At 37.9% G+C, this 27,664-nt stretch overlaps 1 protein-coding gene across 3 annotated transcripts in view; it reads left to right on the top strand.

Moving 5' to 3' along the window:
• NELL2 (neural EGFL like 2) overlaps positions 1-5,688 on the top strand; it is a 479,083-nt gene extending 473,395 nt beyond the window's left edge. For all 3 annotated transcript variants that reach the window (XM_025284020.3, XM_025284019.3, XM_025284021.3), the window contains one exon: positions 4,978-5,688. In XM_025284020.3, coding sequence (XP_025139805.2) covers positions 4,978-5,028 — 51 coding nt within the window. In that variant the 3' untranslated portion in view covers positions 5,029-5,688. The remainder of the gene's footprint in view (positions 1-4,977) is intronic.
• Positions 5,689-27,664: the final 21,976 nt, after the last annotated feature.

Here is a 27,664-nt window from a genome sequence, read left to right as displayed (position 1 = left end):
AACTTAATGTTATTATGTAAAAAATAATTAGATTTTTATGGCAGTGGATGGTTACTGTTCCTAGCAGCCTAAGTTTCAGTAGATCACCTTTTATTCTAAGTTTTATCAAGGTAATGTTTGTTAAGGTGAAATACACAGCGATTTTGTGCAAATTTTTTAAGTTTGATGAATCAAAATATAGAATATTTTCAACAGTCTAGCAAGTACCTTTTTGCCCCCTTCTAGGAGAAGGCAATGGCACCCCACTCCAGTACTCTTGCCTGGAAAATCCCATGGACGGAGGAGCCTGGTGGGCTGCAGTCCATGGGGTCACTAAGAGTCGGACACGACTGAGCGACTTCACTTTCACTTTTCACTTTCATGCATTGGAGAAGGAAATGGCAACCCACTCCAGTGTTCTTGCCTGGAGGATCCCAGGGCCGGGGGAGCCTGGTGGGCTGCCGTCTATGGGGTCGCACAGAGTCGGACATGACTGAAGCGACTTAGCAGCAGCAGCAGGCAATACCTATTCCTGTAGGAAACCTCAATTTTATTTCATTACAACAAATGTATTTTGCCTATTTAAAAATTCATATGTGTATCACATAGTATGTATTATTTTATGTCTAATGGTGAATTGACCAGTTTATCATTAAGCAATGTCCCTCTTTATCGCTAACAAGATTTCTAGACAAGAAGTCAGTTTTGCCTGGTACTTATGAAACCACACACTATGTTTTGATTCATCAACTTTCAACCTGTCTATAGTTTTATATTTAGAATGCATATTTATAGATAATATATAAATAGTTCTTACTTTTTAATCCAGTGTGACAGTTTCTGTCTTTTAACGGAAGTGTTTAGTCGATTTATATTTGATATTGTTTTTGACATTCGTGTATTTAGGGGCCACCATTTTGCGATTTGTTTTCTGCTTGTTCTATATGTTGTTTTTTTAATAATCTTGTGTATCCAAGGAAAGTATCCACTTGCTTTTCTTCTGTTTATTTTTATATTAGTTTTATATGTTTTTTTATTATTCAATTTAATTTTTCTTTTAGATTCTTAATTATAACTCTTTATATTGTTATTTTTTGTTGTTGGCTTATGCAACAACTAAAATAATAATATAACCAAAAACCTTTGGTTTTTATAATTTTGACTATGATACACTTAAGTGTGATTTTTGTTGTCTTTATTCTCTTTGGGATGTGCTGGGCTTTTTGAATATCTAAATTGATTTTTTTTTTCACCAAATTTGAGAAAAAGTTGACCATTGTTTCTTCAGATATTTTGTCTGCCACACTTTCTCCCTCTTATTCTCGAGAGACTCCAATCACCCATGTGTTATATGGTTTAATATTACCCTGAAGGTCACTGAGATTCTATTTTTAATTCAATCCTTTTCTTTTTGTTTTAAATATTGGATAATTTCTATATGTTTTTCAAATTTACAGACTACTTCTGCCATCTCTAATCTTCTGTTAAGCCCATCCAGTGAATTTTTCATTTTAAATACTGTGCTTTTCAGTTCCAGAATTTTTATTTAATTTTATTTTTAGTTTCATTACTCTGCTATAATTTACAACCTTTTAATTCATTATAACCTTTTTAAAAATTTTTCTTAACATCTTTGTACACATTTGTAATAGACACTTTCTAGTCTTTATCTGGGTTTCCCTGGTGGCTGAGACGGTAAAGAATCACTTTGTAATGCAGGAGACCCAGGTTCAATCCTTGGTTCAGGAAGATCCCCTGGAGAAGGAAATAGCTAGTCACTTCAATATTCTTGCCTGGAGAATTCCATGGACAGAGAGGAGCCTGGTGGCTACAGTCTTTATCTGCATTTATACCAACTGGATTAACTCTGAGTCATTTCTCTTTCACTACTTTTTCTCTTGATGAGTCACTTTTTTCTGTTTGTTTGTTTTTTCACATATCTAATAATGGTTATGGTTTACTGGATATTGTGGACAGAATATAGTATAGGTCCTCTACAAGTTCTCCATTCTGTTGGCTTCCCCTGAAGACTGTCGTCGTTCTAGCAAATTTCAAATTACAGCCAATAAACTTGCAGTTGAGAAGGCTGGACTTTATATTAGTTAGATCTATTCCAGACGTACCCTTAGTTCTAGGGTGAATCTCTTAATATTGAGACTGTTTTATTCCTAAACATGAAAGCCTGAAATTTTTTATCAGTCCCTTCTAACTTGGTAGGGCACAGATTTTAAGCACTACTACCCACAGGGAGCAGCATCTGAAATATCTGCTCAGAGCTTTCCAACTTCAAGCTGTGACTCTCTGATTGTCTTTTTAGAGTCTCCTCTGCAATTCAAAGACCAGCCACTGATTTGAGGGGAGTTTACATGCTGATTCATTCCTTCCTTTCTAAGATATTTCCTTCTGAATTTCCAGGCACCCTGGCAGCCCCAAATGTTGTCCTCCAACATCTGAAGTCTATCAGATTGTGGCTTTCTGCTTGAGTTGTAGTTATCCTAAGTTTCACACACTAGACAGTGCCCTAAGGGAAAATGCCAGGTAGAAATGAATCTCACACAATACATTTTCCTCCTTTCAGAGACTGAAATTCCTCCAGTGTCTGCTTGCTTTTAGTCACTAATTCATTGATTTAAATAATTTTTATATTTTGTCCAAACTTTATAGTTATCCATATGAGAGATAGTCTTGTGTAAGTAACTATGCCATTACTGAAATTGGAACGCTAGTGGAATATTTTATTACTCTTTCTTATATCAACTAGGTTTCCTTAATTGAGGAGCTATCAATGGCATGATCTGTAGCATTCATGTTCCTATAGCAGAACATACTGATAGGGAATAAGAAAAACATTACTCCAAGATTTGGGGAAATATATCTTCTCTTCCTAAAACCTACTTATACTCCAGAAATTTCCCTAACTCTCTCTGCTCAAAATCCATACAATCTGAGGAACTGATATTCTTGGGAACTGGTATACCCCTCCCTTCACTGGGTCAGTGAGTTGGGAAAGATCATGTGACCAGGTTATGGTTAAAAATCCTCAGCCTCTGAGCATAACAACAAAGCTTTAAAACACTGCTAGAGAGCTAAGAAATGGTTGTCTGTCACACTTTTTGCCATCAGAGTAAGAATTCTACTTAATAACAATTGTAAAAGAAAGAAGATTAAGTTAAATTGATAACATTCTTCTTGGATATAGACTGTCTTTTCTCTCATTTGGTAAGCTTCAACAAAGGCTAAAGTATTAAGGTCCTTTCTTAAGTTTTATCTGAACCTTTTGGTTTTATCATATTAAGGTCTGATACATTTTCAATCATGTAAAGTCAATTATCTGAGAGAATATATCAAATAGAAGATGAGCTTTAGAGTCAGACTAACCTGTATTTTAATCCCAGTTGTACCCTTATATTAGCCGTGAGACTTTGGACATGATATTTAAGCTTTCTGATCTTCAGTTTCTGAACCTAAAAATCATCACTATTAATAGTGATCCTACTGGGAATGCTCTGAGGTTGAAATTAGATAATGTATTTAAAGTGTCTGGTGAAGTTTCTGACACAGAGTATGCACTCAAAAAGTAGAAGGATATTATCCTCTTGTGATTGTGGTAACAATGCTAACAATGATAATAATGCTATCATTATTATCAGCGAGCCACTGGAAGAAAGAGTGCAAAAATTCAAAAGAATAAGATACAATTTTTTTTCTTTTCTGTAATACATTATACTATTTTGGCTGTCATTGTTCAGTTGATAAGTTGTATCCAACTCTGCAACCTCATGGACTGTAGCACACCAGGCTCCTCCATCCTCCAGTATCTCCCAGAGTTTGCTGACTCTATCTAACCATCTCTTCCTCTGCCGCCGCTTTTTCCTTTTGCCTTCAATCTTTCCTAGCATCAGGGTCTTTTCCAATGAGTAGGCTCTTTGCATCAGGTGGCCAAAGTTTTGCAGCTTCAGCATCATTCCTTTCAATGAATATTGAAAGTTGATTTCCTTTAGGATTGACTGGTTTAATCTCCTTGCAATCCTAGGGACTCTCCAGAGCCTTCTCCGGCACCACAATTCAAAAGCATCAACACTTCAGTGTTCAGCCTTCTTTATACTATTTTTTTAAATATAAATTTATTTAATTGGAGGTTAATTACTTTACAATATTGTATTGGTGTTGCCATACATCAACATGAATCCGCCACAGGTATACACGTGTTCCCCATCCCGAACCCCCCTCCCTTCTCCCTCCCCGTACCATCCTTCTGGGTTGTTCCAGTGCACTATTCTTTATACTATTCTGGTACTTTGTTATAAAAACCCATTATGCTTATTTGGCTCTTCCCTGTTTTCCTTGCCTCATCTCTATAGTTTCTTCACTTAGAATACTTGCCAAGACAGAACTTTTTTAGGCTTCTTAACTACACAGAACTCTTTTCACTTTAAAGCCTTTACTAATTCTGTTCCCTGTGCTCTTGGCATAACTTTTCACAGAACTATCTTGAGGTCTTGGTTTAAACATCACTTCTATATAGAATTCTACTCTGGCCACCCAATCTAAGTAGCCAGACTTTTTATTAATCTCATAACATCACCTAGTTTGTTTCTTTTCTAGCACTTTTTACAATTTTTGATTGTACACTTGATTATTAATGGATGCAACTATAGGCCCTGTCCTGTGAGAGTAGCAACCATATCTGCTTTATTCATCAGCATGTCTAGGGCTCAGTTTACTCAGTGCTTATTTTGTGAATGGGCAAATAGAAGAACAAATGTGATCTAAGAGAGTGCCATGGAGTAAATAAAGCTGCTGCTGCTAGCCTATGATTTACCACAAATAACTGGCCACAGTTGGTTTTTAAGTGAGACATGAAAAGTGATTAGCACATTGAACTTTCAGGAGCATATAAATAACAAATACTCTGTTCAGTTATGTGTAACAATCAGTGAGTACTGACTAGTGGCTTAAAAATTCATACTGTGCCTTTTTCCCCTGTCTTTTCTCTAGAATGGCCACATCTGTTGCTCAGTGGATCCACAGTGCCTTCAGGAACTGTGAAGTTAACTGTCTCACTGGAAATTTCTGTTTAAAGAATGTTTCATTAAAAAGACCAAAAAAGAAAAAAAAAAGGTAAAACTTAAAGTGGATGATTTGTGGGCAGCTAAGTGCAGCATTGTTATTAGCTGAGTGAACTTTCAATTATGAAATTCATGGAGCTTGAGAAAATCACAAAAGGAAAAGGCTTGGGGCAAAACTAGACCAGAATTCCACCTCAACGGTGTCTGACGTCAAGCGTGTGGAAGAATGGGTGTGAAATACATACCATGACATCATGACCCCTGGACATAAAGCCTGAGCTTATGGGGGCTTTGGAAACCTCTGGCTTCACTGGTGCAGAAAATACTCCTCTAGATCAGAATCTTCATGAATCAGTTCAGTTCTTCACTGCAAAAAATAAAATGTAAGGCAGTGAATGAGTTCTATTTTCAGAAGCAAAGCAAAGAAGCTATAACATGTTATATGTACAATATACACTCTGAGAAGAAATCTGAAACGTTATTGTCATGATAAAAATAATGCACAGGCATGGTTACTTAATATTTTCTAACAAGAGAACTCATCCCTATTTCCTTGTTTTACTGCACTTAATATTTGGTTGAATTTGTTCAGTATAAGCTCGTTCTTGTGTAAAATTAAATAAATATTTCTCTTACCTTATAACATGTCCCAGTGTTTGCTTACTGTGTTCCTTTTGCCCCACACATTCTTCAACATACAAATTGCTTTCTGGTTCTGCTGATGAAACACTCCCACCTCCCAAACTGAAGGTGATTTTTGTTATATTACATGCCGAAATGGGGGGTGTGAAGGATAACTTCGTTCTGCCTCTGTGGATCCCCCAGGTTGCCTTTCACCCTCCCTCATGTCCAGGGGACTGACTTATGCACATCATATTAATCGGTTCTGTTGTCCTCTGAATTCTGACTCAGTTTGACTAGTGGCGACACCAGCAGGATATCAGAAAGAGAGAGTTTGGCTGTTTACTCTGCTGGCTCCTTTCCTGTCAGGTTACTGCCATGATTAGCTGTGTCACTGAAGGCGACATTTTCTGGCAGGTGGCCCTCCCTGTTCAGCTACCCTCTCCCAACTTCTATTTTGCTTCTTCTGGCTTCAGGGATAACAACAACTCTGGCTGTTTTGTCTTTGTGGGTACCTGCTCAGTTTCTTGTCTTCCCTGTTTCCTATGGCCTCTTTATAAATGGTCCCTTTGTTAAACTCTCTTTAATTAGCCAGCTTGAGCGTGCCATCTGTTTCCTGCCAGGATTCTGACTGATGTCCATAAGGAAAGGAGTATGTGAGAGTTGGGAATATCTTCAAAAATTTGTCCTTTACAATTTGATATACAAATTTAAAGAATCCCAATGTTAGGAGGGATTATGATATTACATGTTAAAATTTTTGATGCACTAGAATCTCAGGAGGAAAAAGTAAACTTACAGATGCTCAAATCAAGTGACCAAGTGAAATCGCTCAGTCGTGTCCGACTCTTTGCGACCCCATGGACTGTAGCCTACCACACTCCTCCATCCATGGGATTTTCCAGGCAAGAGTACTGGAGTGGATTGCCATTTCCTTCTCCAGAGGACCTTCCCGACCCAGGGATCGAACCCAGGTCTCCTGCATTGTAGGCAGACGCTTTACCGTCTGAGCCACAGATGCTCAATAGTGATGGTAAATACAATATTGCCCTAGTCGTATGTTTTGCACTAGGGTGAAAAAGAAATACAAATCGTATTAAATTTTAGTTGCATAGAGACTTCTTTAAATAAAAAAGAATGGAAGTGGACAAAATGTAACTCCCACAAGCTATGGAAAAGGTAAAGTGGCATTTAACTGCCTTTTCCCCATTGCTATGAAAACAACCTCATAGGAGCCGAGCTAAAGGATAATGTATAAATGTCTTAATATTTTGACATGTGTAGTATTTACTGAATGTGTCGATTCAAGTATCTCTCAGTATTCCCTGGACTTATAAATGCTTTTTTTTCTGCAGCCTTTTATACTCAACTAAAAATTTCAGCAGAGCATTAAGTTTATTTTGACCAGGTATTACTTACTGTGGAAACTAGCAATTTAGTCTCCAAAAATATACTAATTTGAAAGTTTTTCCACGTATTTTTTCCTTATATAGATTTGGGGTTTCATGTAAATCTCCATAAAATATATATTTTATTAATACTTGCTTTTCTGAGTAAAGTATGAAATATGTGCATTTGCATGTGTGTGTACTTGTATACACACTCACAGTTTACATCCATATACTTGTATATACTCATCATTTAGATGTTTTATGCCTTCTAGAAGAAGAAACAAGGTGGAATTGCACACTCCCAGTCTATCATAAGTCTCTGTAGGCCTCTGAGTGTATTGGTGGTTTTCAGAGTCCGGTTTCTATAGACTTCTGAAAGAAAGAGAACTCATAACATTGAGAAGAAAAGAGGGAGAAAATAAGATTATATTCTTCCAAGGACTATTAAAGCAATAAATGTGTTCAGATTGAATTTTGTATGTCAAGGTTTATCCCATAAATAATAGATACTCAGGAGAATTACTGTTTACCCAGGCGAGCAGTAATCAATTGCTTCTTAAGGACTTTGTTCTTTGAAAACAAGGTTGTTAAATGCCTTATTTCTTACTCTGGAGATAATTGGCAAAATGCCATGGTTGAATTATGCCAATGTTGTGGGGAAGTGAGAACTAAGAGGCATGAATTTAATTTTGGGGTACTTGGCTCTTTTAAGAGCACCTTTTGGTGGAAAAAGTCTTTATTATATTTCCTTTATTTTCCCTTTTCTGAAAGAAAAAAAACACAAGAATATTTGAATATGATTCTTTGGTAATTCATGAATGGTAATCCATATTATTTGTCATCCTTTTTGAAAGACTACCATATTGCTATTTCCTTTGCCTTATGTGGTGGTAAGGAGAATCACATATAATTGTTCAATATGATCCAAGCAGTATCATCTAACTCCTTTCATCTCTTAGTAACTTGGTTAAGACAAAGTTGAGACACCTTGTAATTGCCTTAAAAAATGAATGGTATATCAAAGCTCTGAAACAGCAATCGATTCTCTGTATATTGGAGTAGCAGAAGTTATTCAGTTGAACAAAACTGAAATTACATGTGCGGAATAAAAAATAAGCTTTAAGTCACTAAGGATTACCCCCAAAGCTCCATGTTTCTGACTAGTTAAGATTCCTCTGGAGATCAACAGGTCCCAGAGACACTTGCATGGTCCCAGTCCTGTTAACCTAGCACTGAGCACTGATAAGATCAACCTTTATTAGAGCAAGACTTTTTGTTGTTTGTTTTTTTTTTTTTATTTTTCAAGTGTAAAGTGTTAGTGGCACAGTGGTAGATTGATCTCAGAGAGATTCATGCCGAAAAGATCCCTGAAGGCAGTAAGTGAATGTGATGCTCTGTATACACTTCATTCACTGAACACTGCCCCCGTGCAGTCACTCTGTTGCAGTCAAGTTGTCTCACTGTGTTCTTACTGACCTTTCAATATTGATGGACTGTTTTCTGCCCTAGAATTCAATATCTTCCATAAAGGAATTGTCACCTTTATGACAATAAAAAAACAAGAGAGCTTTGAGCTACAATGGTTCTGGATCTGTGGTGAAATAAACTGGCAAAGAATAGAACCATTGGAGGAGGTTGGAATAAGATAGTTTGAGTTTCAGTTTCCCGTATATCTTGTGTTTACCGAGAGGCTGTGGCAACTCCTCCAAGCCTTCTATCTTTGTGCTGGGATTAAATCATGCTTCAAGAGATCATTTGCATGTCAGATTCTGAAGTTCTTTATTTTGAATGACAAATGGCACAATATATTACTGTCACCCCCAAAATATTGAGTTTAAAACATGTTCTCCCTTTATTTCCAGTGCTAGGTGCTTTCATAAAACACTCTGGAATCAAAGTGTGACTAGATGTTGAAATAGAAATGGTAACAAGTTTATTTTTGAGTAATTTTCTTTCTCTTTCACACACACACACACACAAAACAGCTATAAATAGGGAAAGCATAAAACCAGAAAATATAATTTTCTTCAAAATATATAAGGAATTCAGGAATAAGTTTATCAAAAGAAATTCATGGTCTTGTGGAAAAATATAAAACCACAGTGAACAAATCTTTTTGAAATCCTAGAATATACCTAGGCACTGCCTGTAGAGTTTGCGTAATGAACCAATTTCACTGCAATAGTACAGATGCCACAATGTGTACAGTGTGTACAGAGCGGAAGCATCTGCATATTGCCTCCTCGCCGAGTTCACATCCTTATAGGGGGTGGAGAATTAAGTAAGTGGATGCTATGCTGGGGAAGATAGGTGCTATGAAGAAGTAAGCTGAGTGGAGTAGTGATACGGACAGGCAATAGTGTCGATAGGGTAGGAATGAAGTCTTCTCTAAGATAAAGTGACATCGGAGCAAACACTGGAATGAAGTGAGGCAGTGAGGCATCTGCACATCACAGTGGGAGAATGACAGGCCAAGGGAGTGTGTGAACAGGTCTGAGATGGGAGCACACTTACATGTGGTGTGAGTGGAGTGGGCAAGCTGAGACTTACAGAGGATGTGGTCAGGGAAGTGGCTGGTGACCAAGTCACATAGGTCTTCCTAGGCCATTGTTAGTGATTAGCATTTTTATTCTTTGTGATTTGGAAGCTGTTAGAGAGTTTTGAGCACAGCTGTGACATAGTCTAATGACAAACAATTAACCTAGGCCATTTGTGGAGAGTAAGACGTGGTAAGTGGACAGGGTGAGGGGGTGTGCAGAGCATGGGCGTAGGAGGTACATTTATGCTGCAGAATTTCCAACAAGATGATGATAATAGGCTAGGAGGGTAGCCTTGAGGGTGAGAAGGAAGAAACATTTAACATTAGAGATCTACTTAATTGAAAAAGTGGGTAGGAAGACTAAGTATCAAAAAAGTGTCAATTCTCCCCTGTAGTTCTAATAAGAAAAAAAATCTTAAACTATTATGAAAAAGCAAATGGCCAGGAATATTTTGAAGAATTATATCTAGGGGCAGGGAAGACCATATATCATTTATCTGTATCTCATCTATCGTCTATCTTGGTATTCTACCATGTATCAAGAGTATAAAGCTATAGAAATTGAGTCATTGTTATGGGAATAAATGGAAGACAGGTCAATATATAACAGCACCAAGACTTCAGAAAGCATCCCATACACAAATGGATGTTTCATATGTGACAGAGGTTATGCTGAAGAATTGGGCATGTGGAAATTGCCTATGGAAAAGCAAAAACATAAAATTATGTCCTTATTTCACATAAATCAATCCCACATAGATTAAGGACCTCAATATAAAAAGTAAAACAAATTTATAAAGAGATTTTAGGAGAATGCTTTTTGACCTTGGGATGGCTTAAAATAAACTCAAAAGGCATATATCATAAAATCATAGTTAAATTCTACTATATGAAGTAGATGAAAAGACAGGCAATAGGCTGGAAAAGATATTGGCTTTATATATGATCATAAAGGACTGGTAACTGGAATGTATGTATTTAAAAAACTCCTAAAGAAATCCAATAGAGAAATGGACAGAAGACATACATAGGCATTTCACAAGTCAGGAAACCCCAAAATGGCTAATAAATGTTGTGAACATCTGCTTGAGCTCCCTAGTCATCAGAAAAGTTTATTTTAAAACCACAATGACAGAATATTTTTAAAAATCATCAAAATTAAAAAGAATAACACCAGCTGTTGGTGAGACTGTGAAACAACCTGAAGTCTTGCACACCAGTAGTATGTATTATATATTATGTATATCTCCACACCACTTTGGGGGGCAGTTTTGTGATGCCTAAAGTCGAGGGTGTGCACTTGTCATGACCCAGCATGTACTCTTAAGTTTATGATCTAGAGCCGCACTGTCCTATACAGTAGACATTGGTCATTTGTGGCTATTAAAATTAAATTCCTCAGTTGCATGAGCAAATTTCAAGGACTCAATAGCCACTCTGACTAGTGGTTAGTGGCTACTTTATAGACAGCACAATGACATTTCTATCATCATAAAAAGTTCTAACGGACATCACTGTCCTATAGGAATTCTCGTAAAAGTGTATAAGACATGGAAAAAATATTCACAATAGCATATTTGCAAGAAAGCTCTAGAAATCATTCAGATGTCAATCAGTGAAATCAGTTATAAATAAAATGTGATAGGTTTATATTTTGGAATACTCTAGAGGATGAAAATGAATAAGAATTACATTTAGAAAACATGGATGAATCTCAGACACATGTTCAGAAAAAACAAGATGCAAATGAAAAAGGAAAGCATAACAGTATTCATACAATAATTTTGAATGTGTAAAATAGATTTATACAAATATGAATATTTTAAAATGCATGGAAATGACAAACATCAAATTAGGATAGTGGTTGTCTCTTAGAGGTTGAAGAGGGGTGTCAGGTACACAGGGTGCATACCTGTGTTGGTAATATCTGTTTATTGCTCTATTCCACGTATTTACAATATTTCAGAATATCTATTGCTGTGTGTGTCACACACACAGTCGCTCCGTCGTGTCCGACTCTTTGCAATCTCATGGACTGAAGCCCGCCAGGCTCCTCTGTGCATGGGGTTTCTCAGGCAAGAATACTGGAATGGGTTGCCATTTCTCCTCCAGGGAATCTTTCCAACCCAGGGATAAAAACTGAATCTCCTGCATTGCAGGCAGATTCTTTCCCACTGAGCCTAAAGACAAATAATGAAAGAAAAAATAATTACATAATCTTACCACCTTTGGTACTTCCTTTATTTTTCTTTGTTCTTTGTCAAATATTTGCATATGCAGTCATAGTATTTTTAATTTCACTTCTTGCATAGCATTTTATTGTAAACAGTTTATATTATTGTATGTTTACAGGATTTCAATGACTTAAATATTTCATTGATTTGTTAGAAATATAGTTTATTTCCTTTGAACTTTTTCACTATTACAGATACTGCTGCAATTCATATAGTGTAAAACTATGTTAATCTGTAGAGTGTATTATCAACAATAGATTTAATGATGCAAGTTATAAACTATTCTAATGGCATGGTTTAGCTTTTTTTTAATGAGGTGCATTTGATGTACAATACTATATAAGTTTCAGGTGTACAGCATAGTGATCCATAATTTTCAAAGATTTTACTTCATTTATAGCAATTATAAAATTGGCTATATTCCCTGTGTTGCACAATATATCATTATAGTTTATTTATTTTATACACAGTAGTTTACAACTCTTAATCCTCTATCCCTATCTTGGTTCAGTTTGTTTTATTGCTTGTCCAAAGGCTGTACAAAGGAAACAGGGCCACTGGTGTTATAAGCCATTATTTTCAAAACAACTTATATGCCACCATTGAATGTTATATGCCACCATTGAATATTATCCATTTAATTTTAGTCTCCTATTGTGATTTTTATAGGTATAAAATGGTACATTGCTGCTTTAATTTTAATTTTTTTAATAAGTGAGGTTAAACTTATGCAGGCATTGTAATTTTCTACTTATGTCCTTTGTTCATATATCTCTGATGCTTTGATCAATTGATGGTGAAAGTGAAAGTGACTCAGTCATGTCTGACTCTTTGTGACCCCATGGACTGTACAGTCCATGGAATTCTCCAGGCCAGAATACTGCAGTGGGTAGCCTTTCCCTTCTCCAGGGGATCTTCCCAACTCAGGGATCCAACCCTGGTCTCCAGCATTGCAGGTGGATTCTTTACCAGCTGAGCAACCAGGAAAGCCCAAGAATACTTAAATTGGTAGCCCATCCCTTCTCCAGTGGATCTTCCTGACCCAGGAATCAAACTGGAATCTCCTGCATTGCAGGCAAATTCTTTACCAGCTGAGCTACCAGGGAAGCCCCAAGTCTAGTCAATTGGTGGTGGTGGTTGTATAATCACTACTGCTAAGTCGCTTCAGTCATGTCCAACTCTGTGCGACTCCAGAGACGACAGCCTACCAGGCTCCCCCATCCCTGGGATTCTCGAGGCAAGAACACTGGAGTGGGTTGCCATTTCCTTCTCCAATGCATGAAAGTGAAGAGTTGAAAGTGAAGTCGCTTAGTCGTGTCCGACTCTTAGCAACCCCATGGACTGCAGCCTACCAGGCTCCTGCATCCATGGGATATTCCAGGCAAAAGTACTGGAGTGGGGTGCCATTGCCTTCTCTGGTATAATCACTAAGTCGTATACAACTCCTTGCAACCCCGTGGACTATAACCCAACAGGCTCCTCTGTCCATGGGATTTCCCAGGTGAGAATACTGGAGTGGGTTGCCATTTCCTCCTCCAAGGGGTCTTCCTGACCCAGGGATCAAACTCATGTCTCCTGTTTGGTAGGCAGATTCTTTACCACTGAGCCACCTGGGGAGCCTGCTTTTATTATTTACATATAAGATAAACTATAAAAAGACATCATGTATAATTGTTGGAAATCCTTCAACAAATTTTTACCAATGTTTTTCTCAAAATGTTGTTACTTTTTATAGTTTGCTTATTTTCATTTTTAGTATAAAGAATTTCAATATGTATCATTGATGGTTACTTTTATAATCTCTTATATTTCTTCAAAATTCATATTATTGTATCTCCAAATAGCTCCCTATGCATATTCCATAAATGTGGAACTCTCCACCTCCAGAAACTATCCAAGAACTATTAAATTTCAGCTTAATTTATGTCATGTTGGTCTTAATTCTACTCACTGGGCCATATTAACACCTCTTTAAACAGTCTCCTTCGGAGAAGGCAATGGCACCCCACTCCAGTACTCTTGCCTGGCAAATCCCATGGACAGAGGAGTCTGGTAGGCTGCAGTCCATGGTGTCGCAAAGAGTCGCACATGAATGAGTGACTTCATTTTCACTTTTCACTTTCATACATTGGAGAAGGAAATGGCAACCCACTCCAGCGTTCTTGCCTGGAGAATCCCAGGGACGGGGGAGCCTGGTGAGCTGCCGTCTATGGGGTGGCACAGAGTCGGACACGACTGAAGCGACTTAGCAGCAGCAGCAGCAAACAGTCTCCTTAAACCCTTTTCTTCCACTATTAAATTCCTTTAATCTGTCTTGAGAAAAGACATCTCAGTTGTTCTCATCTAGATGGCCTCCTTCTGTTCATGTACCTGGGTACATGTCATGCCCAGAACCAAACAACATATTCCAGGAGGAATCGCTCCAGCAAAAGACACACTTGGTTTTGGAGCTGAGACTATAAATTAAGACTCTTTTACTGAACATGTCTATTTTACAGAGAAGAAAAAATTTTCTCTCCCAACTCACCAACTGAACTCTTTTGATACATTTTAAATTCATAAAAAGTTATAATGTTAAAAAGAGAACATTCATATTCAAATTACATTCTCCCATGTGCGTTTACAAAACCATCTTTCTTACAGCATATTCAACGTTGTATAAAATCACATTCTATTCGGTAGTATTTCACTATTCCATAAAGAATATGGTTGCATGTATTTTCTACTACAAATTGAATTCTTCTAGTAATTTGGGCTTTTCGTCTCTACTAAATACATTTCTCACTACAGATCTTTGTGTGTCATTTTATCATCTCTCAAATATATTCCAAAGGAAGATAACTTTGTCTGTTATGAATAAAACAGAATTGATTTTATTTTAGTGATTTGAAATATTTTAACTATGAAGCAAACCCAATACAAACAGAATCTTATCACTTTGGTGTAATTCTCACTCTCATTGAGCAGGGCTCCAGCAAAACACTTCATTAGGTGACAACTAACAATAAACACAGAGCTTGAATTAACACATTTAGCTCATGTTTTTTGAACGTTAGTTTTCATTATTCTATATGTGTCACATGTCAATCTTTATATACTTTTATCTGCCTTTATTTTCCTTGATGGAAAACTGCTTATAGTTTGACTTTTATCAAAAGTGAACTGTTTTGCTTATCTGTTACTTTATGGGTTTTTTAATTATTTTTATTAAAAGTTACTCTTCCTCCTATTACAGTTGATAACAACCACTTTGTCATTGTTCTGAGAGAAGACAATGTTCCGATTCACATCTTAAAGAATTTCTTTCTTTCTTCTTTTATTTTTTTTATGAGTATAATTTCTTTACAATGTTGTATTAGTTTCTGCTATACAGCAAAGGGAATCAGCTATATGTGTGTGTGTATATATCTCTCTCCCCTCCTTTTTGAGCCTCCCTCCCAACCTCACCTCTAGGTCATCACAGAGCACTGAGTTGAGCACCCTGTTCTACACAGCAGCTTCTCACTAGCTATCTATTTTACACATGTAGTGTATAGAAGTCAGTAATATTCTCTCCGTTTGTCCCACCCTCCCCTTCCCCCATATCCACAAGTCCACTCTCTCTGTCTGCATCTGTATTCTTGTCCTGCAAATAGGTTCCTTGGTACCATTTTTCTAGATTCCATATATATGCAGTAATATATGGTATTTTATATCATTTTCCTCTTTCCAACTTACTTTACTCTGTGTGACAGACTTTAGGTTCATCTACATCACTAAAAACGATCCAGTCCCATTCCTTTTTATGACTGAGCAGTATTCCATTGTACGTGTATATGCCACATCTTCTTTAGTCATTCATCTGTTTATGGGCTTTTAGGTTGCTTTCATGTCCTGGCTATTATAAACAGCGCTGCAATGAACACTGGGGTACATGTGTCTTTTTGAATTATGATATTCTCAGGTGATATGCCCAGTAGTGTGATTGCTGGGTCATATGATAGTTATAGTCTTAGTTTTTTAAGGAATCTCCACACTGTTCTCTGTAGTGGCTGTATCAATTTACATTCCCACCAGTAGTAGTAGAGTTCCCTTTTTTCCACATCCTCTCCGGCACTTATTGTTTGTAGCTGTTTTTGACGATGGCTATTCTGGCCAGTGTGAGGTGATACTTCACTGTAGTTTTGATTTGCATTTCTCTAATAATGAGTGGTGTTGAGCATCCTTTTATGTATCTGTCGGCCATTTGTATGTCCTCTTTGGAGAAATGTCTATGTATGTCTTCTGCCCATTTTTTTATTGGGTTGTTGCCTTTTTGATATTGAGTTGCATAAGCTGCTAGTATATTTTGGAGATTAATCCTTCATGAGTTGCTTCGTTTACAGATATTTTCTCCCCTTCTGAGGGTTGTCTTTTCATCTCATTTATGTTTTCCTTTGCTGTGCAAAAGCTTTTAAGTTTAATTAGTCCCATTTGTTTATTTTTGTTTTTCTTTCATCACTCTAGGAGGGGGGGTCAAAAAGGATCTTGCTGTAAATTACATCAAAGAGTGTTCTGCCTATGTTTTCCTCTGAGAGTTTTATTGTGTCTGGCCTTACATTTAGGTCTTTAATCCATTCTGACTTTATTTTCGTGTATGGTTTTAGGAATTCCTGTTTTCTAATTTCATTCTTTTACGTGTAGCTGTCCAGTTTTCCCAGAACCACTTATTGAGAGGCTGTCTTTCCCCCTTTGTATATTCTTGCCTCATTTGTCAGGGGACAAAGTGTCTGTAGGTGTATGGGCTTATCTCTGGATTTTCTATCTTGTTCTGTTGATCTATATTTCAGTTTTTATGCCAGTACCATACTTTCTGGGTTAATGTAGCTTTATAGTATAGTCTGAAGTCAGAGAGGTTGATTCCTCCAGCTCCATTTTTCTTTCTCAAGACTGCTTTGGCTATTCAAGGTCTTTTGTGTTTCCATATAAACTATAAAATTTTAAGTTCTAATTCTGTGGAAATTGTCACTGGTAATTTGACAGGTATTCCTTTGAATCTATACAGTGCTTTGACTAGGATAATCATTTTCAAAATATTAATACTTTTTTCTCCATCTGTGTCATGTTTATTTCATCAGTGTCACATAGGTTTTTTAGTAATGGTTTTTTGTCCCTTTGGGTAGGTATATTCCTAGATATTTTATTCTTTTTTTGTGATGGTAAATGAAATTGCTTCCTTAATTTCTCTTTCTGATTTTTTGTTATTAGTGTATAGGAATGCAAAAGATTGTTATGTATTAACTTTGTATCCTGTGACTTTACTAAATTCATTCATTAGCTCTAGTAGTTTTCTGGTGACATCTTTAGGATTTTCTATGTATAGTATCATGCTATCTGCAAACTATTTTATTTCTTTTTGAATCTGGATTTCTTTTATTTTTCTTATCTGATTGCCATAAACCTTACAGAATTTATTTTAATTCTGCTTGTTCTAATGCAAAGGTGAGCATCATAAGGATAGGTGTGAGTATGGAAGCAATGAAGAGTGTGGAAAGTTTATTAGATGACTTTATCATCATTATCATTAATTTCATGTGCTTTATATCCAAAACATAGAATGGCTTTTACTTATTCTTCTTAAGAAATTATATTTGTCTGGAAAATATTAGATGTTAAATCTTATTCTGTCTTCAGTTTTCAGTAAGAGTAATTTCCCTCCTCCTCCAGATTACTTTTATTTAAATGAATTTGTTACTCCTACTGAATATACTTGAAAGCAGGATATATGTACCACTCATCTTAAGCTTTCAAACAGTGCAGAGGTTAGCATAGAATAGAATCTCTATTAATAATTTTATGCTCTAGATTTTTCCCAGATTTATTGAGGTATAATTCACCAAAAAATTTTAATATGTTTAAAATGTGTATCACAATGAATTTCCATCTGTTTACATTGTGAAAAGATTTCTGTCTCTTGTTCATTAACACATTACAGTCAGTCAGTTCAGTCACTCAGTCATGTCAGACTCTTTGTAACCCCATGGACTGCAGCAAGTCAAGCTTCCCTGTCCAGCACTAACTCCTGGAGCATGCTCAAACTCATGTCCATTGAGGCAGTGATGCCATCCAACCATTTCATCCTCTGTCATCCCCTTCTCTTCCTGGCTTCGATCTTTCCCACATCAGGGTCTTCTCCTGTCAGGTGGCCAAAATATTGGAGTTTCAGCTTCAGCATCCGTCCTTCCAATGAATATTCAGGGCTGATTGCCTTTAAGATTGACTGGTTTGATCTCCTTGCAGTCCAAAAGACTCTCAAGAGTCCTCTCCAACACCACAGTTCAAAAGTATCAATTCTTCTCACATCCATATATTACTATGGAAAAACCATAGCTTTGTTTAGACAGATCTTTTTTGATAAAGTAATATCTCTACTTTGTAATATGCTGTCTACGTTGATCATAGCTTTTCTTCCAAGGAGCAACTGTCTTTAAATATCATGGCTGGAGCCACCATCTGCAGTGATTTTGGAGCCCCCCAAAATAAAATCTCTCACTGTTTCCATTGTTTCCCCACCTATTTACCATGAAGTGATGAGGTTGGATGCCATGATTTTAGTTTTTTGAATGTTGAGTTTTAAGCCAATTTTTTTCAATCTCCTCTTTCATCAAGAGGCTCTTTAGTTCTTCTTCACTTTCTGCCCTAAGGGTGGTATCATCTGAGTATCTGAGGTTACTGATATTTCTCCTGGAAATCTTGATTCCAGCTTGTACTTCATCCAGCCCAGCATTTTGCATGATGTATTCTGCATATAAGTTAAATAAGCAGGATGACAAAATGCAGCCTTGATGTACTCCTTTCCTGATTTGCAACCAGTCTGTTGTTCCATGTCCAGTTCTTTTTTTTTTTTTTTAGTTTTTTTTTTTAATTTTATTTTATTTTTAAACTTTACAAAATTGTATTAGTTTTGCCAAATATTGAAATGAATCTGACACAGGTATACATGTGTTCCCCATCCTGAACCCCCCATCTTCCTCCCTCCCCGTACCATCCCTCTGGGTCATCCCAGTGCACCAGCCCCAAGCATCCAGTATCGTGCATCGAACCTGGACTGGCAACTCGTTTCATACATGATATTATACATGTTTCAATGCCATTCTCCCAAATCTTCCCACCCTCTCCCTCTCCAACAGAGTCCATAAGACTGTTCTATACATCAGTGTCTCTTTTGCTGTCTCGTACACAGGGTTATTGTTACCATCTTTCTAAATTCCATATATATGCGTTAGTATACTGTATTGGTGTTTTTCTTTCTGGCTTACTTCACTCTGTATAATAGGCTCCAGTTTCATCCAGTTCTAACTATTGCTTCTGGACCTGCAGATTTCTCAGGAGGCAGGTCAGGTGGTCTGGTATTCCCATCTCTTTCAGAATTTTTCACAGTTTGTTGTGATCCACACAGTCAAAGGCTTTGGTGTAGTCAATAAAGCAAAAGTAGATGTTTTTCTGGAACTCTCTTGCTTTTTTGATGATACAGTGGATGTTGGCAATTTGAACTCTGGTTTCTTTGCCTTTTCTAAATCCAGCTTGAACATCTGGAAGTTCATGATTCACATACTGTTGAAGCCTTGCTTGAAGAATTTTAAGCATTACTTTGCTAGCGTGTGAGATGAGTGCAATTGTGAGGTAATTTGAACATTGTTTGGCGTTGCCCTTCTTTGGGATTAGAATGGAAACTGACCTTTTCCAGTCCTGTGGCCACTGCTGAGTTTTCCAAATTTGCTGGCATATTGAGTGCAGCACTTCAACAGCATCATATTCAGGATTTGAAATAGCTTAACTGGAATTCCATCACCTCCACTAGCTTTGTTCATAATGATGCTTCCAAAGGTCCACTTGACTTCACATTCCAGGATGTCTGGCTCTAGGTGAGTGATCACTTTATCATGGTTATCTGGGTCAGGAAGATCTTTTTTGTGTAGTTCTTCTGTGTATTCTTGCCATCTCTTTTTAATATCTTCAGCTTCTGTTAAGTCTATATCATTTCTCTCCTTTATTGTGCCCATCTTTGCAGGAAATGTTCCTTTGGTATCTCTAATGTTCTTGAAGAGATCTCTATTCTTTCCCATTCCTTTGTTTTCCTCTATGTCTTTACATTGATCACTGAGAAAGGATTTCTTATCTCTCCTTCTATTCTTTGGAACACTGCATTCAAATGGGTATATCTTCCCTTTTCTCCTTTGCCTTTCAGTTCAGTTCAGTTCAGTCATTCAGTCGTGTCTGACTCTTTGCGACCCCATGAATTGCAGCACGCCAGGCCTCCCTGTCCATCACCAACTCCCAGAGTTCACTCAAACTCACGTCCATCGAGTCGGTGATGCCATCCAGCCATCTCATCCTCTGTCGTCCCCTTCTCCTCCTGCCCCCAATCCCTCCCAGCATCAGAGTCTTTTCCAATGAGTCAACTCTTCACATGAGGTGGCCAAAGTACTGGAGTTTCAACTTTAGCATCATTCCTTCCAAAGAATACCCAGGACTGATCTCCTTTAGAATGGACTGGTTGGATCTCATTGCAGTCCAAGGGACCCTTTGCCTTAAGTTTTTCTTATTTTCTCAGCTATTTGTAAGGCCTCCTCAGGAAACCATTTTACCTTTTTGCATTTCTTTTCCTTGGGAATGGTCTTGATCACTGCCCCCTGTACAATGTCACAAACCTCCGTCCCTAGTTCTCCAGTCACTTTGTCTATCAGATCTAATCCATGGAATCTGTCACTTCAACTGTATAATTGTAAGAGATTTGATTTAGGTCATCCCTGAATGGTGTAGTGTTTTTCCCTACTTTCTTCAATTTAAGTTGAATTTTGCAATAAGGAGTTCATGATCTGAGTCACAGTCAACTCCTGGTCTTTTTCTTGCTGGCTATATAGAGCTTCTCCATCATTGGTTGCAAAGAATATAATAAATCTTAGTTTGGTATTGACCATCTGGTGATGTCCATGTGTACAGTCTTCTCTTATGTTGTTGGAAGAGGGTATTTGCTATAACCAGTGCATTCTCTTGGCAAAACTCTATTAGCTTTTGACCTGCTTTGTTTTATACTTCAAGACCAAATTTTCCTGTCACTCCAGGTATCTCTTGATTTCCTACTTTTGCATTCCAGTCACCTGTAATGAAAAGGACATCTTTTGGGGTGTTAGTTCTAGGAGGTCTTGTAGGTCTTCATAGAACTGTTCGACTTCAGATTCTTCAGCATTACTGGTTGGGGCATAGACTGGGATTACTGTGATTATGAATGGTTTGCCTTGGAAACAAACAGAGATCATTCTGTCATTTTTGAGATTGCACCCAAGTGCTACATTTTGGACTCTTGACTATGAGGGCTACTCCATTTCTTCTAAGGGGTTCTTGCCCACAGTAGTAGATATAATGGTCATCTGAATTAAACTTACCCATTCCAGTTCATTTTAGTTCACTGATTCCTAAAATGTTGATGTTCACTTTTGCCATCTCCTGTTTGACTATTTCTAATTTGCCCTGATTCATGGACCTAACATTCCAGGTTCCTATGCAATAGTGCTCTTTACAGCTTTGGACTTTACTTCCATCACCAGTCACATCCACAACTGGGTATTGTTTTTGCTTTGGCTCCGTCTCTTCATTCTTTCTGTAGTTATTCCTCCACTCTTCTCCAGTAGCATATTGGGCACCTACCGACCTGAAGAGTTCATCTTTCAATGTCCTATCTTTTTGCTTTTCATACTGTTCATGAGGTTCTCAAGGCAGGAATACTGAAGTGATTTGCCATTCCCTTTTCCTGTGAACCATGTTTTGTCAGAAATCTCCCTCATGACCCTTCCATCTTGAGTGGCCTTGTACAGCATGGCTCATAGTTTCACTGATTTAGACAAGGCTGTGGTCCATGTGATCAGTTTGATTAGTTATCTGTGATTGTGGTTTCCATTCTGTCTGTCCTTCAGGATGAGGATAAGAGGCTTATGGATGCTTCCTGATGGGAGAGACTGACTGTGGGGGAAACTGGGTCTTGTTCTGATGGTTGGGGCCATAGTCAGTATATTTTTAATCCAATTTTCTGTTAATGAGTGGAGCTGTGTTTGCTCCCTGCTCTTTGACCTGAGGCCAAACTCTGGTGGAGGTAATGAGGATAATGGCGACCTCCTTCAACAGGTCCTGTGCACACACTGCCACACTCAGTGCCCCCATCCCTCCAGCAGACCAATGCAGACCCACACCTCCACCAGAGACTCCTAGACACTCATAGGTAAGTCTGGGTCAGCTCTTGTGGGGTCACTACTCCTTTCTCCTGGGTCCTGGTGCACACAAGGTTTTGTTTGTGTCCTCCAAGAGTCTGTTTCCCGAGTCTTATGTAAGTTCTGTAATCAAATTCCACTGCCCTCCAAAGTCAAACTCTCTGGGGCTTCTCAGTCCTTTTGCCAGATCCCCAGGTTGGGAAATCTGTTGTGAGTCCTAGAACTTTCTTTACAGTGCAACAATTTCTTTGGTAAAAATTGTTCTGCAGTTTGTGGATTGCCTGCTCGATGGTTCTGTGGTGGGGTAATGGCGACCTCCTCCAAGAGGGCTTATTCCACAGGTTGTGTAACCCAGGTAGCTGCACCCCGAGCCCCTTCCCCTTGTGACAGGCCACTGCTGGCTCGTACCTCCACAGGAGACTCAAATACAGGTCTGGCTCAGTCTCTGTGGAGTCTCTGGGTCCTGGTGTGCACAAGATTTTGTTTGAGCCCTCCAAGCATCTCTGGTGGGTATAGGGTTTGATTCTAAATGTGATTTTGCCCCTCCTACCGTCTTTCTGGGACTTCTCCTTTGCCCTTGAATGTGAGGTATCTTTTTTTAGTGGGATCCAACATTCTCCTGTCGATGGTTATTCAGCAGCAAATTGTAATTTTGGAGTTCTCGCAGAAGATGAGTGCATGTCCTTCTACTCTGCCATCTTGCCTTTGCCATGTAATGTAGCATATTACATTCATATATATACACACACACACACACACACATACATATAGAGACACATACAGAGACAGAAGAGAAGGAAAAGAAAGAGAAGGAGGAGGTGGAAGAAGGAGGAGAAGGGGGAGGAGAAAAAGAAGAGGAAGAGAAAGAGAAAAAGAAGATTTAAGTTCTAGTTTATTAGCAAATTCAATTACATAACACATTGTTTTCAACTATAGTCACCATCCTCTATTTAGATACTCAGACTTTTTTCATCTTATAGCTGAATGTTTATATTCCTTTACCAATTTCTCCCTATATTTCCTATTCCTAAGCCCCTGGTAATTATTTTTATACTCTCTGCTTTTATGAGTTTGATGTTTTATTTTAAACTTCATATATAGGTGATCATGCAGTATATGTCTTTGTTTGGCTTGTTTCACTTAGCATACTGCTCATAAGGTCTATCCTTGTTGTTTTAAACTGCAGGACTGCCTTCTTTTTCATGCCTGAATAATAGTCATACATATATATGTATATATATACTTATGCATATATATTTTCTATCCAGTCATCCATTGAGAGAAATAAAGTTTGTTTCTATATCTTGGCTATTGTGAATAATACTACAGTGAGCAGGGGAATGCAGTTACCTGAGATCCTGTTTTCATTTCTTTCGAAATCTCACTCAGAAGTGAGATTGCTGGATCACACGGTTGTTTTAAATCTTTGAGGAAATGCTATACTCTTTTCCATGGAGATGGCACAAATTTACATTCCCAACAATACTCAAGAGTTCCCTTTTCTCCACATTCTTGCCAAAATTTGTCTTTCTGATGATATCTACTCTAATGGGTGTGAGGTCATTTATTGTTCAGTCACTCAGTTGTATCTGACTCTTTGCTACCCCATGGACTGCAGCATGCCAGGCTTCCCTGTTTTTCATCTCGCCTGGAGTTTGCTCAAACTCATGTCCATTGAGTCAATGATGCCATCCAACCATCTCATCCTTTGTCACCCCCTTCTCCTCTTGCCCTCAATCTTTCCCAGCAACAGGGGCTTTTCCAATGAGTGGGCTCTTCACATCAGGTGGCCAAAGTATTGGAGCATCAGCTTCTGCATCACTGCTTGCCATGAATATTCAGGGTTGATTTCCTTTAGGATTGACTGGTTTGATACCCTTGCTGTCAAATCTCATTATAATATTGATTTGCAATTCCCTGATCATCAGTGATATTGGGCACATTTTCATGTATCTGTTAGACATCAATATATCTTCTTTGGAAAAACGTTCATAAAATCATCTGCTCATTTTTTAATCAAATGTTTCTGGTTTTTGCTATTCAGTTGTGTGAGTTCTTTATATTTATTTTCAATATGAACCCCTTATTATATATATGATGTGCATATATTTCTTCTCATTTCACAGGTTGCCTTTTCATTATGTTGGTAGTTTTCTTTGCAGTAAAGAAACTTTTTAGTTTGAGGTGGCCTAACTTGTTTATTTTTCCTTTTACTGCCTTTGCTGCTGGTTTCAAGCCCCCAAAAATCATTGCCAAGACCAAGGTCAAGTAACTTAGGCCTTTGTGTTTTTCTGGGAGTTTTACAATTTCAGGTCTTAAATATGAACCTTTAGTCCATTTTGAGTTGGTTTTTATGCATAAGATAAGGGTGGAGAAGGAAATAGCTACCCACTCCAGTATTCTTGCCTGGGAAATACCATAGACAGAGGAGCCTGGCAGGCTAGTGTCCATGGGTTGCAAAAGAGTCAGACCCAACATAGGAACTAAACAGCATCAATAAGATAGATGTCCAGTTTTATTCTTTGCATGTGGCTGTCAGGTTTCCCCAAATCATTTATTAGAGACTATCATTTCACCATGGTACATTCTTAGGTCCCTTGTCATATCAATTGAACATATATCTATGGGTTTCTTTGTAAGCTCTCTGTTTGTTCCACTGATCTATGAGTCTGCTATTATGCAATAAATTTAGTGTTCCCATGGGAGGAAGTGAATTCAGGAGGCTCTTATCTCCTTCTTGGACCAGATTCTGTCTATAGCTGGCTTTTAACTCAGATTGTAGACTAAGGGGAAAGAAAAGAAGTTCTAACTCACATGGAGTCCAGAGAGTTGAATAAAAGTGGTTTGAAGCCAAAACCCCAAAGGTAAATATTTAAATATGTGCCCACCAATGTGCATAGGAACTGGGAATGGGAATGTGGGAGTTGGAGAGTAAGCCTGGGGAGATGACTGCTGCTGGATGCAAACAGCCTAAGGGGAGAGGAATGAGGAAACCTGCAACTCAGAATAATTATGGAGGAAACCTGGACTGCCACAGAAGCGAGACACCATTAAAAACCTATGAGAATCTTAATGTATGCAAAAAAAGCTTCTGATAAAATTCAACACCCGTTTATGATAAAAACTCTCAGAAAGTGGGCATGGAGAGAAACTACCTCAACATAATAAATATCATATACAAAAAACCCACAGGAAACATTATTCTCAATGAGGAAAAAGGGAAAGCATTTTATCTGAGATCAGGAAGAAGACAAGATGTCAACTCTCCCCACTATTACTGGATATAGTTTTAGAAGTCCTAACCACAGCAACCAGAGAAGAAAAATAAATAAAAGGAATCCAAATCGGAAAAGAAGTAAAATTGTCGCTGTTTGTAGATAACTTGATACTATACATAAAAAAATCCTAAAGAATTTATCAATGAATTTGGGAAAATTACAGGTTAAAAAAATCAATACACAGAAATCTCTTGTACTCCAATACACTAATAATGAAAAATTAGAAATTTCTGGGAAATTAAGGAAGCCATTCCATTAACCATCACAACAAAAGAAATAAAATACCTAGAAGTAAACCTACCTAAAGGGGCAAAAGACCTGTACTCAGAAAACACTGATGAAAGAAATCAAAGATGATACAAACAGATGGAGAAATACACCATCTTCTTGACTTGGAAAAATAAATATTGTAAAAGTGCTGGAGAGGGTGTGGAGAACACAGAATCCCCTTACACTGTTGGTGGGGACATAAACTGATATAGCCACTATGGAGAACAGGATGGAGGTTCCTTGCTGCTGCTGCGTCACCTCAGTCATGTCTGACTCTGTGCGACCCCATAGATGGCAGCCCACCAGGCTTCTCCATCCATGGGATTCTCCAGGCAAGAACACTGGAGTGGGTTGCCATTTCCTTCTCCAATGCATGAAAGTGAAAAGGGAAAGTCAAGTCGCTCAGCCGTGTCTGACTCTTAGCGACCCCATGGACTGCAGCCTACCAGGCTCCTCTGTCCATGGGATTTTCCAGGCAAGAACACTGGAGTGGGGTGCCATTAAACAACTATAAACAGAACTACCATATGACCCAGAGATCCTACTCTTGGGCATATATCCAGAGAAAACCATAATTCAAAAATATACATGTACCCCAATGTTCATTGCAGTACTGCTTGCAATAGTTAAGACATGGAAACAACCTAAATGTCCAACAGAAGAATGGATTAAGAAGATATGGTACATATATAAAATGGAAGCTTACTCAGCCATAAAAAGGAACAAAATTGTGCAATTTACAGAGACTTGGATAAACCTAGAGACTGTCATATAGGGAAGTAGTCAGAAAGAGAAAAACAAATACATGGTAACATATATATGCAGAATCTAGAAAAATGGTATAGATTATCTTATTTGTAAATCAGAAATAGAGACTCAGACATGGAGAACAAATGTATGAATACCAAGGGGAAAGGGGGAGTGGGATGAAATGGGAGATTGGGATCTATGCATACCCACTACTATTTATAAAATAGGAACTAATGAGAACTCACTATGTAGCACAGGAAGCTCTACTCAGGGATCTGCAGTGACAGAAATGGGAAGGAAATTTAAAAAAAAAAAAGAATATTTATGTATTTGTATGGGCTTCCCTGAAAGCTCAGTTGGAAAAGAATCTGCCTGCAATGCAGGAGACCTGGTTAGATTCCTGGGGCGGGAAGATCCGCTGGAGAAGGGATAGGCTACCCACTCCAGTATTCTTGGGCTTCCCTGGTGTCTCCCTGGTAAAGAATCCACCTGCAATGCAGGAGACCTGGGTTGTATCCCTGGGTTGGGAAGATCCCCTGGAGAAGGGAAAGGCTACCCACTCCAGTATTCTGTCCTGGAGAATTCCATGGACTATGTAGTCCATTGGGTCACAAGGAGTTGATCATGACTGAGCGACTTTCACTTTCACTTTCATGCATTTGCATAACTGATTCATTTTGTTATACAACATAAATTAACACAACATTGTAAAGCAACTACATTCCAATAATTTTTTTTTAATTTTCCAAAAGTATTTTTGTAAAAATCAAAGGGAAAGAGACCACATTTGCTGAACACACTCATAGCTCACTGCAGTAGAACTTGCCTCCCTGTTCCCTTAGCCTCAAACTCTCTAATCTGTTCATTCAAATCAATTAAAGCTGAGCATCTACATCCATAGAAAGCTTCTACCTTTCCAAAGATTTATAAATACCTTACTGTCACACATGTTAAGACCTCAGGGCTCCAGAGACTGATTCTCAGGATTCACCAGTCATGGGGGACACAGCCAACCATACCCAGCACCTACAATTTTCATTCCCAGTTTGACATGTAGAGGCAAGTGAGTTTATTTTTCCTAATCTCTGGACTAAGTGCAGTTACCACTTTGGAACCCAGGGAAGCAGACTCAGATGTCTACTGTAGGCCTTACAGCCTAAGGATGTTCACCTAAAAAATGGAATTAACACTATTGCCTATGTCATAGGGCTTTTGTGATGATGTAATGATTATTTATGTGTCTGGCACAGTACTAAACATAACGTATGTATGCAGTAACTGTATTTTTTCTAACACTTATTATTATTCTC

This window comes from Bubalus bubalis, chromosome 4, assembly GCF_019923935.1.
Source record: "Bubalus bubalis isolate 160015118507 breed Murrah chromosome 4, NDDB_SH_1, whole genome shotgun sequence".
Classification (NCBI taxonomy): domain Eukaryota; kingdom Metazoa; phylum Chordata; class Mammalia; order Artiodactyla; family Bovidae; genus Bubalus; species Bubalus bubalis.
This window is presented reverse-complemented; position numbering and strand designations above follow the sequence as displayed.